The sequence below is a fragment of the Crassostrea angulata genome, chromosome 8 (genome assembly GCF_025612915.1).
Source record: "Crassostrea angulata isolate pt1a10 chromosome 8, ASM2561291v2, whole genome shotgun sequence".
NCBI classification, from domain to species: Eukaryota; Metazoa; Mollusca; class Bivalvia; order Ostreida; family Ostreidae; genus Magallana; species Magallana angulata.
This window is the reverse complement of record NC_069118.1, coordinates 46,984,126-47,001,435: the sequence shown is the minus strand read 5'-3', so window position 1 is coordinate 47,001,435 and position 17,310 is coordinate 46,984,126. Positions and strand designations below refer to the sequence as shown.

At 34.8% G+C, this 17,310-nt stretch overlaps 2 protein-coding genes across 2 annotated transcripts; one reads left to right on the top strand and one right to left on the bottom strand.

The window, feature by feature from the left end:
- Positions 1 to 495: 495 nt before the first annotated feature.
- On the bottom strand, positions 496 to 6,721 carry LOC128160479 (histone-lysine N-methyltransferase SUV39H2-like). The gene is made up of 6 exons (XM_052823810.1): positions 6,427 to 6,721; positions 5,689 to 5,768; positions 4,439 to 5,299; positions 3,930 to 4,082; positions 3,152 to 3,281; positions 496 to 2,623 (listed from the first exon to the last, which is right to left on the bottom strand). The coding sequence occupies exons 1-6, from the start codon at positions 6,599 to 6,601 to the stop codon at positions 2,136 to 2,138; spliced, it is 1,887 nt and encodes a 628-aa protein (XP_052679770.1). The 5' UTR covers positions 6,602 to 6,721; the 3' UTR covers positions 496 to 2,135.
- Positions 6,722 to 9,881: 3,160 nt separating this feature from the next.
- On the top strand, positions 9,882 to 14,162 carry LOC128161208 (kelch-like protein 24). The gene has a single exon (XM_052824432.1). The coding sequence runs from the start codon at positions 9,890 to 9,892 to the stop codon at positions 11,654 to 11,656; it is 1,767 nt and encodes a 588-aa protein (XP_052680392.1). The 5' UTR covers positions 9,882 to 9,889; the 3' UTR covers positions 11,657 to 14,162.
- Positions 14,163 to 17,310: the final 3,148 nt, after the last annotated feature.

The window sequence follows — 17,310 nt, the reverse complement described above, 5'->3', positions numbered from 1 at the left end:
AATTGGAGGGGCCAATAGCCACCTGTTTGGATCTTTAGTGCTGAAGGCACCTCTTTCTAGTTTTTTTTTATTATTATAACACAGCATTCCTTGAATATAGCAGATACATGTCTATGGCTGTCACCCCTGCAGCTAATACATGTAATGCTCGCATCTTGGATCGATATCATTTGCTCATTCAGAAAAAGTCAACTGTTTCAAACCAGATGTCTGATTTTTTCATAAGATCTTCATTTTTGTTGGCAAATTGAATGTATCACCCGATGTAAATTCATGGACAAGGGTTACCTACGAAACCAACAAAGATTGGTCCCCCATGAACATGATGATTCCACAGCATTTTAATTTGTTGTGTTTATACTGTAGTGTTGTTCATGTAGAAAGATTTCCTTGCAAAGTGATCGATTTTTCTTCTCCTTATGTTACAGCAAGATTGCAAGAATCCTTTCCAAGTGATCAAATTTATTCCCACCGAAATACCAATAGCACGACATCTCAAAGTTAAACAAGTTTTTATTTTAGAAACGTCATTCAAACATAATACATTTGGAATAGCCATTTAAAATAAGTTAACAGTCATGTGTTCTTTTAAATACTTTCAATCTGTTGGTATTCTCAAAAACATTCCCATCATGTTATTATAATTGAAGCAACAAAGAAACATGGGTGGGCCCACAAGCTGTTACAAATATTACCCGGCATCAGAGATTGAAAAATAAAATTGTTATGCACAATAAAATGAACCCAGTATCGAGCAGTTTTCACAACATTACATTATTACTTCTTCCACATATACAATCAAACGTATATATGACTATCTAAGGCTAATTTTCATTCAAGGAAAATTGTGTGTAAATGTTTACATTTACTTATCTACCATTTACATGCAATTGCTCTGACACTTTCCTTTTGAAACATGCTTACAATATAATATGTTACAAGTACACAAATATCTCATATTAATTATAACTTTAATGAGAAAACTATATATAATATAATGAGCAAACATACATGTATTTCTTTAAATTCCCTGCCAATAAAAAAAAATCCAACAAAGATTTTTCTCAAGATAGACGATACACAAGAGATGATGAATCTACGCAACAAGCAACATAAAACTGTGCTGTTTTCCCCTCTATGACATGACATTCTCAAATTACTAATAAACTACTTACACTAGAAATTGACACATTCTTATAATGTGTTTTATCATGCAAACTTCTAAACTTCAAGACATGTTCTTTATAACAATATTCCAATATGCAGAGAGAAATGGAAAACACACTAAACACTTATTTACAAATATCAGTTATGGTAAACTTGCATCTTCATGTTTCACTCGACAAACATTTCACGTGTATTACATTTCCATGCACTTTACATCCATATGACAATCATATTTATAGTTGTATTAAACTTGCGTAATGTCTTCATGAATCTATCAAATTCATTTAAATTAATCTGGGAGGCTTTACAGTATCAGAACACAAATAGACAGTGATTGCAGCTACAAATGATTATTCACTATACATATAATTACATATCGATTAGACTGATGCTAGCAAATTTCATAATAAAATACAAAATAAATTTTACAACGGAATTTAGCCTTGAGCCATGATAAGAATTCCTTAATCCTCTGTTATAAAATTAACAAAAGGTTTCTTTTGAAATAAATCGTAAAATATATTTCTCATTAACAGTAATTTATTTTTAAAAGATCCTGTTAATTATGAACAAATTCCTCTTTTATTTGTAAGTCTCTTTAAATTCCATTCTTACAAATTTCTACCTTCAGATCACATATAACAGAAAAAATCTAATTTCAATTCTACACGCACAGCTACGTTCATTTCATCTAACCATCTTATCATATGGTAAATATTTGTTATTGAATTGGCACACATTCTAGATCTCTCAACCCCTAAGACAATTATTTTACTTTTAAAAAATCTGACATTCAAAGCACCATTCATCTCATAAGATCAACGAAGATGTCTTATTTAGATCAAACGATTTCTCCGACAAAGATGTCATTTTTCATTACTACATTGAAACCTTTTATGAAAATAATTAAATGCCACAAAGAAAATTGACTAAAAGAAAAGATGACTGCTACATTAGATAGTGTTCCACTAGAACAAGTACTTCCTACAGTTCTTGGCCCCACACTGACACACTATCTTATACTGGTCGGTAACAGACTTAGGGAGCAGTTTCTCGGGGGTCTTCTTTGGAGCGTTTTCCACGCTTTTCCCCACGCTTCCACTCGGAGCATCCCCAGTGGCAACCATTTCTGGTCTACTAGTTTCACTTTCCCTTTCATCGCGGTTCTTTTGGCTTTCACTTTCCCTTTCATCGTGGTTCCTTTGGCTGCTACCTTCGTCTTTTTCAACATCAGTGTCGGCGGTATCACATTCGGTTTCTGTTTCCACCGCGGTGTCGGTCTCCCCCTGAGTGTCATCTGCGGTGTCTTCGTCCTCTGTGGCGGTGTTGTCGTCGCTGACCAGGTTGTTGGGGTCGTTTGACATCTCCACTGACTGGGCACTGGAAGCCTGCAGAAGTTTGGCCTGTTTTGTGATGTCCACATTGTCCAGAGTAGGGGCTGCATTTGTGGTGTCCCCTAAAACAAAGAAAACAAAGAATGTGCTAGGGTTCAATGAAATTGAGGTGTTTAACATTGTCCTGTTTGTAATTGCAAACTTATACAGCATCAACTATGGCTTAAAATAGCAATACATAATATTCTGGTTATTATCTTCAATACTCTGTCAAAAATATGGAATAAAGAAAACCAATATTTTTCTGAAAAAACAAAATGAATCAAATTTTGTGAATTTATTAATGGGACATTGTTAATTGCAATATTTAATTTAGTAACATTAACTTTCAAGTTTTTTAAACGAGAAAAAAAACTCCTAGACGGTCACAGAATTTTCCATCAGATGTTTCTTAAGAAATTAGAGATGATATCTTTGGTCATCAAACTATCATCAAGTAAAGGAAAAATTCAAACTATTTTATCTTTAAAACTTGACTATTTCCCATATCTTTATGTAGAACTCATCTTCTTAAGAAGATAAAAATATTATAAAAATGGCCACAACCATCGAGCCGTCTTAAGCTAACAAATCTGTAATGTTACACTTACCTGTCATCATGTAGTCAAAAGTCAGCTCCTCTCCTTTCTCAATGTCTCTCTTGGAGAACAAAGCTATACGAGGTAAGCGGGGGTCTAGAGTATTGATCCACACAGCAAACACTTCTAAGTTGGGGTCACACTATAAAATGGAAACCTTCGTATAAACCATATTAATAAAATTTGGCCAAGTTACATGTACCTTTTAATGAGTCATTAGACCTTCGGTGTTGAGACCCAAAACTGGTCAGGGTTTTTTTTTTTCATTAGCAAGGACAAATAATTTAAGCAAAAACAACACATAAATCTTTAAACTTGACTTAGCACACTTATCTCATGCTTCCCTCATGATTAAGATTTCATCACATGCCATTATATCTAGAATCACATAATAAAAATGGAAACCTCAGCTAAGAATTTGTCAAATATATTTACACATGTATCAACAAACTTAAATTCATGAGCATATATATGTACGAGTATATAGGTTTTGAACAAAATCATTTGAATTAGGCAAAAAACAAAATACAACATGGCAAGAAGGTAGGGGAATAACTCAATGTTTTTTCAAATGAAAATGGGGTTATTCCCCTTCGCAATAATATAGCAATAAAAGCAATGAAGCAGCATTCTGAACATACTCTTCAATGCCTGAGAAATTTTAATCAATTTTTTTTTTTTTTTACTAGAAATTCATCTGTGAAGAAGCAACCTGGTGCTAAATTAAACAATGTTACGCAGAGAGATTAAGGCAAATTAGGTCTCAAAAGGTGCACAAAAAAATCCTTACTGAATGATTGATGAAGTGAGACACATTGCCATAGTACCCAGCATCGACCGTGAAAGGGCAGTCCCCGGGGTTGTAATCTAGGTCAAAGAGGTAGGTTCTGCCCACGGCATCGTACTGCTTCCCTCGCCGCTCGGCCTCCTTGTCAGTGATTACCTGTACAACACCCAACAAGTCTGTTACCAACATATTCTTGGAAGATAATATATTTGTAATCATATTCCTAAAACACCTACCAGTATACAACATTAATACATGAAAAACATCACTAAGAGGGTTACTAATTGTCAAATTATAATCCATTTTCAACAGGTGAAGTTTGTTTAAAATGATTTTTTAAAAGAATTTTATCAATTAAAAATGACTTCTTTTCTTAATTCTTAAAGAATGCTAAATTCAAGATATCCAAATCATAAAAAAGAAATTTTATTCATATCATTCAATTAATTTTCTGAAATGCAAATCACAAAATCTGGAAAACTTATTAAGCCAAAGAAAAACAAGTTCCTTACTTCTCCTACATATTCCACCACAAAGGAGCCCTCCTTGATCTTCTGTAGCGTCTTGACACCCCAGCCCCGTCCGTTGGCCGTGCGGAACAGACACACCTTGAATTTCCTCCCCTGCTGGACGACGCGGTTCGGACACTCGGGCCCACACTTACACCTTTTGTTACATTCATAGATTGGGGTACCCCTGATGACCCGGAGTCTCTTTTTCTTGTAATACGCAAAAGTGGATCCGCATTGGGCCGGACAGCACGTCTTCTGGTTACTGTGGCAGTCTTCGCACTCACATCCAACAATCGGGTCGTCCGGGATGGTGATCCCCTCCCCGGAGCGGTAGTCATTTATGTACACAAAGTTCTCAGGGGGACCCTCCAAGTCGACCAAGTTTTCAACCACAATCCCCGCAGGATCAGAATTAATTCCATTCAAATGTCTCTCCCAGTCTTTCAGGGCTTTCTGCACCTCCACTCGCTTCTGTTTGTAGAATTTGGATCTTGGGTTTAGCTGCTTCATGCCCGGGGCAGAGGCCTTTCGGAGCACGTTCCTGGGTTCTCCGTAATTTCCGTTAATTCCCCTGTACACCGGACGCTTTCCTTTCTTGGTGGGACTAGACAAGGACATGAGACCCAGCGGAGACAAAGTATCTCGCACTGGAGCGAGTTTGTGGAAAATCTCATCTACTCTGTTGCGCTTGGGATGACGGGCCAGGTCATCTTCATTATCCACCATCCTGCGCTTTTTGCCTTTAGCTTGATACTCTTTGAACTCTGATAAAAGGTCTTCACAGGACAGATTGTCTTTGGGCTCCCAAGAATTGTAAGCATTGCTCCAACCTTTCCACTTTATGAGGTAGAAATCTTTACCCTTAAAAGAGGCATATTTGGTTGATAAATCAATGGATTGACACGAGTTTTCATAACACATACAACAGATAAATCTATTCTCTAGTCTACCATCAATAATTTTGAGGTTGCTATAATAATATCGATTTTCAGTATTGTCTTTTAAGTTTGATATCAAAATAGATTTTAAAGTAAATGAATTCAACTGACTTTGATTTGCCAGCACTCAATACTGATAACTTAAAATCTGATGATATGAAACATGTGCAAAATATGTTAGAGACACATTGTGTACAGCAATTACTTCAATGCAACATCTGTACACTTAGGCAGATCAATATTTTAATTGAGCATGATGAGAAATTTCAGTATTCATTTTATTCAACAGGTGTCAGCTTGTAGAAATCTCACCTCCTCTTCTACATGATCCAGGATCTGTTCTACTTCCCAGTTATCATCATCGTCCCACTTAATCTCACCTTTTTCCACCACTGCATGGAAAAAAAAAGATTTATTTTATTTTAAAAATAATGGTCCACAAACATGAGGATGTGTAAGAAGGGGTCAGCTGAGTTTAAAAGCGTACTGTACCTGTATATCTTCAATTTCCAAATTTACTGTTTATTTCCTGCCTTACACTTCAATTGTTTACATGCTCACCAAAATGGGGGGGGGGGGGACTCCATGTTAGTTCACTTTTTTATTTAGTCAATTTAAAAAAAAAAGTTTGCTGTGGGAAAAAGTGTGGGGGGGGGGATCCTACTCCTGCCATTTGCCTGAGACATTATAATTTATTTGGACTGGTTGAAGGTTTTGCGTGACAAAAGAGTAAAGCATGGTTTGTAATTCTTATCATTCAATATAAAAAAAGAACATTGTTTAAATGATAATATAAAGACTCACTTGGAGCTGAAAAAGAAATCTGCATTGATTCATGGTTGCGAGGGTATGAAAATTCTTAATCAAAACAACTTGCTTTCTTTTAAAAACATTTTGTCTATACCACATACATTTCTTCTCAACTGTGAACTGAATGTACAGTAAAACAGGTAGAACGATACCTTTCAATGTTAATAATTAAATATTAATGAAACTATACAAATGTCTATAATATATACAAATGCTACATTTAAATAGCACTGAACTCACATTTGCTAACTAATTTTTGTGCAACAAATGGCCCCACTTTTTTCAGGGTTAAATACAGCAAGTATCGGTTGGTGTCTGTGGAAAACTTCAACTGGTTCTTCTGACAAGTTCGCTGCAGATCCAGGATGTCCGACAAGCATGGTACACGAGATTCAAAGATTTCTATTATTCCCATTTTCTTTCCTTAACAATCATCGACAATACTGCATTCTATTGGGGGAAATATAACGAGAACATGTCTTGTGTTTTCCTCAATGCAAAAAATGGCGCGCATTTGAATGTTGTGGCTAATATCCGGTTTGTTATTTGATTGGCCAAATATTTCTACGGAAAAAATGTAGGGTCCCGCATAGTATTCGATTTTCCACAATAGTATGAAAATGTTTTAGTAATCCTTTTAAATATTTTTAAACATTGTTCAAAATAATCAGTCCATCTAATCTAATTTATTAATTATTATCCCTCATATTTCATCGGGCTCGATAATTGTCCTTATTTGTATGCATGGATCGGGATCGAAATGATATTGAATAGGGAAAGAAATATTCCACTGACAGTGACTGTGACAGATTATTGACGTTACTTTGTAAGTAGTAAAATAATTTTATCCCATCGTGCAACTTGTTTCGAAGGGGATATAGCATTGCTTCTGTGCATACGTGTGTGTGTATCTATGTTCAGCTAATTGGCAAGATTCAAAGATGAAAGAAAACCCTCGCACGATTGTTTATCAAACTTAAAGTAAACTTCTTTGGCATGGTTAAAGGAAAAACCCTATATTTTTTCGAGTATATTGGTTGAATATTTATTAAAATATCGATAGAATAACATTATGTTTAATAATGATTTTATGTACGACCTGACAACACTGACTTTCGGTTTCACTAGGCCTACTGTGAAAATAAACAGTTAACATTACACAAGTAATAGCTTTCCAAAAAGCTTGCCTGACTAAACAAATTTATTCAATGGAAGCATGCATGTATAAATTAGGCTATCTTATCAGAAATGAATTTTAATTTTCGCTCCTGATCATAAATTTATAAACGGAACGTGCAAATTTAAGACGAAATGTCAGTCTTTTCTTCGATCTAGAACATGTACATATATATTATATGAAATTCATTTATTTTATTAATTCAGTTTTTTTAGGAGTGTACGCATATCATATACATGTAAGTGCATGTAAGCTTGAAAGCTGGAGAGTAAATAGTCGTTTTTTTTAAAATTGTGTTTGTTATATTAAAATGCAAAATCAAATGAAAGGCATTTTTAAAAATTTCCAACCATGTGAAATATGAAAGGGCATACAAAAAAAAAACCCAAGTTTTGTTTTTGAATGTGTGTGGGCAGCTTCATCAAAATCATCAAAAAAATGTTTAATTCTCAAATTCATGAAAAAAACCTAACTGTAACTTCAATTCAATTAGAATTCCTTATTTGCAGTTTCATTTATTGCATGCTCCTACAAAAGTGGGGGGGGGTCCATAATATTTCCATTTATCCTATAAAGTTAAGAAGAGTGCCAGCTGCCAAAAAAGTGTGGAGGGGGAAGCAGCCTCCCTCACCCTAACCCCCGATGCTACGTGCCTGTGATGTAAACACATAGTGTGCTCTGGGGTATTCGCATGATCCCAACGGACTCACTCGTCAACTATTCGGCGCGCAAAAACTATGAATGAGATATTATGGCGCGAAATCCTGCTATTACTGTTTACGCAAGGAATGAACTCATCCATTGGCAGAGATCCATGGGGAGGGGGTCAGAAGAATTTGTTGACATTTGTTTTGTAACAGCTACATACATGTATATTATACTTTGGATCGGATGTTTTGGAAGAATTCTATCGAATTAAAAAACACACTTGATTAGTAATTGTTAAATGTAGTAATGTACATTTAGTAAGACACGCGAGTTATGACCCCTTTTCAAGATTAATAAAATCGCCCAACTGAACGAATATCGGGTCACACCCCGCTTTGGCGATTTAGTTCCTCTAGTAAACATTCCAGCTGTATAAATATATATTTGTTTTAATCCAAACTGATGACTCTCTTGCAATCATGATAATCCAACGCCTATTATTTCTTACTTTGTACCGTATTAGACAATATGTTACAACTTATTGCAATGATCCCCTCCCCCTTTTTCACCGTTCAAATATGGTGGAATGCCTGATCTATTTTTAAATCAGGATTACACACGTGCACTGCATGGTGAACGTCCATTTCACTTGAAAACTCTTGCTCGCTATTGTTATAACATGCCATATAACATTTTCATCAATTGTGAATGTAAATGCTGACATCTTAAACATGCATCGATAAATCTTTTTTGTGAAATATCATGATATTGCTTGTCCCATTGTCTGCACTGTTTCGGAGATTGCAAATTTTAAACCTTAGATATGCCTGATGTCATGACGTCAGGCAATGATCATGATGATATTTTGCCATTTGGGGGATTTTGTAAAAGTAAAACACAAACATTTTGTAGAAATGAAGAATTAGAAGAATGTCCAAAGTTTATGTTGAAGCGGGCAGGAGATTAAATGTTGTCTCTCGATTACATGTACATTCCTAAATACGGTAATGCCATAAATGGCAAGAATATTATATTAAGTACATTTACTCAGAAACAGAGATTGGCAGCTGATCGAAATCTCACGAAATTCCTCGGTCCCTATTGTGAAGTGTTCCCAATTTAAATCAGTATATTTTTCTAATAAACAATTGCCGTATATCAGGTTTTTTCCGCGTGTATACAATTTCCGTTTTGTTCGCGACGGTTTCCAAATCGCGGATAATAAATCAGCGTAAATTTGATACAAAGTTTTGTTTTTGTAATAGAGTTCTCGCTTTCCTGATAAAGTAAACTTGTAAGTAAAAGTACAGTGAACTATGCTCAGTTAGTTTGATTAGAGGTACAAATTGCGGGATCGGAGGACAAACGCCTGATAATAGATTTGTAAGCCTCGTTGTTTATTTAATAATCTACTGAGTCAGACAAGGTAATTAAAACGGTCGCTTTCCTTGCGTAAACCGATGTCTAATTATACCTAAGCTACAGGTATATGTAAGGGTACATGATCTATTTATTTATGACTGTTTGCATCTCTGAAAATAATTATCGGTCATTATTTCACATTAAGAGAATCGTGTAAATGGTTTCATTGTCCGAATTTTTCATTACAGAAAGCGACAATTTAGATACTTTTCCCCTCTTACTTCATAGGTTTAAACAATCATGTTCCAGGCTCTATACATTCATTCAATCATTGGGTGTGTACATTTATTACGAACAATGAGAGATCAGACAACAATTGTTTAAATTGCATGTATGCATATTAAACCATTCAAAGTAACATTTTTCCTGACAACTTGAAACCATTAAGAGATGAACTGTACTGACATACATTTTTACACCATTAGAAATTTATATACTGTAGATTAATTCTGGACCATGGATAGGTCGGAATCCCGGTGTTCGTTGAATTCCGAAGAAGAGGAGGAAGTCTCTTCGTCTTATTCCAGTGAAAAACATTCCGGGAACCTCATCAAAAACTTTGAGTACTTCAGGCGCGAGGGAGGCTACAGTGATGTTATGCTCAAAGTCGGCCAGAAGTCGTTTCCCTGTCACAAAATCATTCTAGCCGCTGGCTCACCGTACTTCAAATCCATGTTCGAGTCCGGAATGGAGGAGAGCAGGAAATCTTGTATTGAGATGAAGGAGGTGGACGAAAACGTGTTTGAGAAGATTCTTCATTTCATTTACACTGGGAAAGTGGAAATCACATCCTGTATTTTACAGGAACTTTTCGGCCAGTCCTGTATGTTTCAGGTCACGGCGCTGGTTGACTTGTGCGTGAGGCATTTCCGCCTGCACATGACGGAAAATAATTGTTTGGCTGCACTTACTCTAGCCGATTCACATGCTCATAAAGATCTGTACAATTACGCGAAGGAGTACGTCTGTATGAACTTTGGTGTTGTGTCTCAAGAAGAAGACATCTGTAGACTTTCAGCCGATTGTATCAAAGACATTCTCTCCTACCCAAAGCTGGACTGTGAAGGAGAGGAGCAAGTGTTTGAATTTGCTGTGAGATGGCTGGATTTTGAAGAAGAGAGAGAGAAGAGGAAACATCACATCTACAAAATTCTCAGCTGTGTGAAGTTTCCCCAGATGAAGACAAGCTATCTCACAAGTGTGGTGGCCAAATCTGCCTATCTGGCTGATGACGAGGGGAAAGAGTTACTAGAAAATGCCATGATTTACCACCTTCTGCCTTCCAGGAGGCCATTGCTGCCTTCCTACCAAATCACTCCGAGGTCCTCCAAACACATGGAGGTTGCGGTGCTTTTGGGAGGTCGCCTTGCGGATGGCTTGAGCAATGATGTGGAGTGCTACAAGCCAGACACCAGGGAATTCTTTGCCTTGAAGCAGCTACCATTTAAGAAGAGAAACGAATTTGCAGCTTGTGTGGTTGGAAACGATATTTACGTTTCTGGGGGACTAAGGAGCGGAGAGTTCTGGAAGTTTGATTACGACTTTGCGACCTGGATTCGTGGAATCACTCTTTTGCAGCCCAGACGACGCCATGCAATGGCCGCTGTGGATGAGAGCATCTACGTGTTGGGGGGCTTCGATGAAGACAGCGTCTTGGACTCAATTGAGGTCTGGAAACCCGGAAACAACCAATGGAAATTGTATGGAAATCTTGCAAATCCTGTGGAAAACATGGGGTATGTTGCCTATGGAACATGTATTTATCTCTTTGGTGGTAAAAACCAGGAAGAGGTTGTGACAAACACAGTCCAGTGCTTCGATACGCGGACCGGCCAAGCCACAATTCTGGAACAGTCCTTGCCGGCGTCGGACATGTGCGTAAGTGCGGCCGTTCTCAATAACCTTATCTACGTAGTTGGACTGGAAGGATCATTCAAATTCCACCCAGACAACAAGACGTGGGACGTTCTCCCTGACATGACGTGTCCGCGGGACTTTGTCAGTCTGACGGTTCTCGATGAGAAACTGTACGCCTTTGGGGGGAGGCGTAGGGGGGCCCAGTCTGACCTGTACACAGACATCATCGAGTTCTACGATCCCGTGAAGAGTGAGTGGAAGAGGTGTGGAACTATCCCAGTCCCCATGTATTCTTATGGGTGTGTCCGGGTCATCCTAGGGGAGAAATATCTAAATGCCAATTCAAGCAATCTTGCCGCAAGCTGAATTTGTTAAAGAGTTTTTGAGTGTTGTTGCTTGTTACTTAATGATATGAATTTTTACACAAAATTTTATGTACTTAACAAATCCTTAACTACAAATTTTCCTTATGATAAAAGAATGATATGATCTTACTATTTTTTACATTTTACTAAAAATAATGTACATGATGTATATGACTACATTTATATGCATATATTTGTATATATGTGGCTAATGGAAGAACCAGTTCATATAATTTAGTGTTTAAAGACACATGGGGTATTGTATTGTCAGTATATATGAATAATTATGTACTTTTAACAGCTGTAATAATACATTGGGGCTGCATGGTAACATACAATGCTTCAAGTGTATTATCACCAAATGAAGCCAATTCAAGCATTATATGTTACCAGAGAATGTGAGCTTATTATACAGCCATTTAAATTTAGCAAAAATCCAAAGCTTTTAATTAGCAGTGTTCCTAATCACCATGATATTATAAACTTGCTTCTACTTTGATTAGAAAAATTGAAATTATCATTATTAGTAAAATATATGTTTATTACAGAAATTTCCTCACTCAATTTTGTGTTCTATAGTAGTAAAATGTTCATTTATTGAGCATGTTGAGTTTTCAAATTATGAGATTGCTTTTTACATCAATCAAGAAGGTAATTTTAATTAACCCATTAGTTTTGACAAGTGAACAGAAGTTTAATTTCAGCAACTTAAATTTGGCAATCTGGTCTTCTCTTCTAAAATAGGAGAAAATTATGCACTCCATCAAATAACCTGCAGCTATTACCGGTAGATATATTGTTGATGAAAGTATTGTAAATGTAATTGACTTAATTAATCTACAGAAAGTTGTTTAAGCATGTGCAGTATTTTTACAGCAAGGTTATTTCTTACTTAGTCTTCCATTTACGTTGGTTACTATCCAAGCATTAGATTGACTTGAGGTGTATTTTATTTGCGAATTTCATCTAAAGTTCCCTGCAGAAAAGAAAAAATCTACTAATGCAGAGGGATTAAATGAGATAAGTTACACATATCTTTGCTGTCAATTAAGTAAGCAATTATGTTCCTTTTACCTAGCGTCAAGGTTACCAAAGAAAGAATTTCATCGCTATTCTAAGATTTATACATGATCACATGTAATATGGAGAATTCGGTCAAATTTTACTGATAAATGACTGGTATTATATAAGTTACCAAAGATGAAATGTTTATGCAATTCTAAATTCAACTAGGCAAATCAAGTTAATGATAATCTTCTAAAGATACATCTCAGAAAAAGTCCTGGCCTATGGATTGATATACCAAAGTTACATGTATGAATAAATGTGTCGTGCAAATTTGAATTTTGCAAGTTTAATATCCTGGGCATTGTATTGATAACTTATGCTTGCTTGACAGTATTGATTTTGAATATGGTGTGTTGTGTATCTGGAGCTCACAGTGTACATTCAGTTCTAGGTACTGTAGTCATTTACAAAGAATATGTCTGTTTAATGGGCACAATATACAGCTGTGATCCAAATTATTGGTGCAACATCCACTGGAATTAGATGTATATATGGAATTTTTTGATATTTGTTGAATGATGTAAAACTATAATGAACCAGTTTAGATAACTGTGTCATTGTGTCATGTAGTTATGCATAAATTCCAAGTCTATTTTTTCAGTAATTAATAAATGCTAACAATCTTTTTGATCCATGCTATAAATCTACCATGTATTGAGTAGAGGTATTTTTAGGGGGGAGGGGGTGTTCCAGTAAGGGAGAAGTGCCACCTTTCATTTAACAAATAGGCATGCAGGATTGAAAGAAGACTGACTGTTTATTCAAAACTTATATGGTTACAACTGTAAGATTGTTTTCGTTAATGTTTCTACAGATTTTTACATTTAATACTTGTCTAGTCTCTTTATTTTTTGGATGGACAATTTCTAATTTATGAATATACATGTAAGGTTATGTGAATATTCAACAGATTAAGCAGGGAGACTTTGGAGACTTTCATTTTTATAAAGGGAATAGTGAATTCTTGTTCCAAAGATTTTATTCCACTTGACGCCAAAATTATTCCATTCAAACAAGGTTTACCGTAGAATGCCATATACGGTAAAAATCAAAACTTATATCATACGGGCAGTGCTGTATTTTGCCAACATCATAAATTTTTACATGAATTCACCCAATTTCCTTTTGTCACCTTCCTCTGTTATTGTCTTCAAACTTTGAGGGTCAACATACAATGTACATGTATCTATACATTGCCACAGTGTATTAAATTTACGTAAATTTGTTTAATATTCATTATGTGTCATTAATTGTAAAATCTTCTAGTCTTAATTGACAATTAAATGTTCATCTTGTTACATGTACAATTGCAAATAAGACAATGTTTTTAAAATAAGTCAGGGGAAAGTTTTTTATTTTTTGATAACAGTGTTAATAATTTCAATTTTATGATATTGATTATATTTCTTTGGATATAATATGGATGTTATAAACTTCTTGTTTTGTGATTTGTGCAATGAATGGTGCATTTTAAAAAAAAAAAAAATATAACAAAGTCATGTCATGAATTCTGGTATATGACCTTAGTTATATTGAATTTGGTCAAATGAGATCAATAATTAAAATAATTGATTATGATAATTTTATCCTTGCTAGCCAAGGGCCACAACCCTTACTCTCAGAAAGATGTTGCTATTATATATGTATAATGTATTTTCTCTTGGTGTTCGTATGTAGTACATGTAATTGCATTCACCCTTTAGCTTCCTTTCTTAGTTTAAGCCAGTATCTAATATAGTTATTTTTGCCTCGTATTAGTTTCGCCCTTCTACACTTCCAAATGATTTTGACCCTCTTGAATTCGCCTGGGCTTAGTAAGAAATATATACTCTTTGCTAATTAACACAGTGGTCCAGAAATTGTTTTGATTTCGCCCAGTCTAAAGTTTGCCCACTAACAATGAGGGGTGCATGAAAAAAAAACAAAAAAAAAAAACAAAAAAACGTGCTACTATTTCCCTGCATGTATACTTTTCTAAGAGATCTTTTTAGTTGTTTGTCTAGTCGTTTATTGTTGCTATATTTATATGTTTACATAGTGCTTGTATTTCTTATCAACACAGGAACCTTTTTAATTTTTCTCTGTTTCCCTGCTTTTAAAAGCAGTGTTACAGAGAAAAATTGCATGGATCCTGGAAATAGTATTTTGAAACATGGCTTATGAAGTCTTTGGGAATAAAATTCAAATTTCAAGGTAAGAAAACGAATGCCTAAAAATCTAAATATATCATTGCTTTTATAAATGCTAAATCATTTTATTGACTGATGAAATAGGTGTGAGGAAAGCATTCAGTTGAAAGTTAATAATGATAAATGCTGTAAAGAATTTATATTACATTGTAATTTTTGTAAGTGATTTGCTCAAAACATTGATATTTCTTGTCTATAACTTATATTGCTTGCTTTGTATTAAAATCCATTTACATGTTCTGTATACCTCTCTTGTAACGGTTCTATAATGTATTGTGACCTGTTGATGCGGCAATGAATAATTTACTATTTTCTTTTTATGATTTTGTCTTTTATGTAATAATTTATTATTTTTTCTCTATGTACCAAAATAAATCTTTGGTAGAAAAGTATAAAAATATGTTTTGTGTTCCAAAATTTCGAGATAGCCGGAGGGGGATAGGTGTGCTAACTCCCCTCTGCATTCTACGTTTCTTTTGATGGTTTTCTTTTAAATGATTGACAAAAGAATTCAAACATTCTGTATAATTTTAGAAATAGAACATAAAAAAAATTACTGTTCAAAGTCACTATCAATGTCTTAGAAATTGAAAAGTGTAATTTTACAGTATTGTATATTAACAATTGAATGAAATCTATATCTGTTACCAACATTTATAAATCGCTCAACTTGGTTCTCAAATCCTAAAAGCCAATTGCAAAAATTTGAGGCCAATACACAGATTTATGGCTGAATATTTAACGTGAGGAGGGTTAGTGATTAGAGTGGGGATAGAGAGACTAATAATACTTGTAAATTTGGAAGGGGATACGTGTTCAACTCAGATAATGTTATTCGGGTGAGTGATGTGGCCCACGGGCCTCTTGGCTTTTCAGTTCTCTTAGATGTTAAAATCTGGTTTGAAAATGTGTTGAGTTTATTTAAGTTATTTTTAGAAAAAATTCCAAAACGGAATGAGTTGAAAATAAGCTATCTTTGACAGCATTATAATCCCCCCCCCCCCCCGGTAAATCTGGATTTTTTGGTAAATTGTTTATATTCTAAATTTATCAATATTTATGTCCTGATTGTTAGACTTAAATTATTCTATAGGAATTCCCTTTTATTTCATAGGAAATATAATATTCTGCATTCAAATTCGACAGGGTTTTCTACTCATTATACATGTACATCATAGAGGAAATTAACCCACCTTTGGAGTCATATTTTCCCCATGAATTGTCCGGTGAAGTTAAAAATGTGTATTATAAATGTTTATCATAAAAATGATTTAATCTTATTTTCAATGAATAGGAAACTGCACCGAAATAAATCTTGTATCATGCGCGGACCCCATTTTTTAAAAATGTTTTTTTGGGGGGTGGGTGTCAGAGAGATATATGAGTTTGTCGGGGGTGTCAGAGGCATATTTTCGGTAATTTTGCAATGTTAATTCAAGAAATTTGAATTTCCCGCGCATGTATATGAAGAATTTTGGTGACCAACATTCGAATCATTGTGCAGGATAGATGTAGAAATATCTACAAAGTTTCTTCTTCTGTGTTGTGCAATTACAGCCAAAAAGAAAAGTTAATGCAAGTGACTGGTAGCAGTCTGCCCCCCCCCAAAAAAAAAAAATATTTCTGATTTTTCAAAAGATAGATGCAAGCGCATGGAGGTGTTATATACAGGTTGATGTTTATGCATAACCCCAAAATAAATGTCAATTTTGACCCCCCCCCCCAAAAAAAAAACAAAAAAAAAAACACCAAACAATCAAAAAACCCTGCTTAACGATTAATTGTATATTTCTAAAAAAAAAAAAAACTTGAAAATCAAAGGCATATATATATACATGTATACAGCATTTTTCTCCTCCATATTCATGATTGTACATGTATATACACTATTAGACGTTTGATATGAATTTGTGTTGTCTCACAAATTAATTTTTCCCATGTGATGTGCAATAATTTTTCCGTGAAATTCGCGTGAGCGATGTGTTTCTTCTCGTTCAATATTCACGTACATGACTGACTGCATGCGTGGCAATAAGAGGTACGTAATTAAGTCGAATCTCCATTGATTCGGGTACCTATAAAAGACTGGGTCAAATTTGACATCGATAAAGATTCACACAGATCTATCTTATATTGTATAGAGATTGTTTTGTATAAAAATGTTAGTGATGTTCATATAATTTTAATAATATCGGACGGAAGTTGTCGGGCCGGAATTTCTTAAGGAAAAACCAAAACATAATTACACATCTGCTGTAGTTTATTCTTATCGTTACAAAATAATACAAAAAAATACATCTTTTTACCAAAAAAAAAAGAATTAAAAGGGCATGGTAATTTTTTTCTTCGAATTTTACTTTTTTAAATTTCAACATTTACAATGCTTGAATTGTCAATG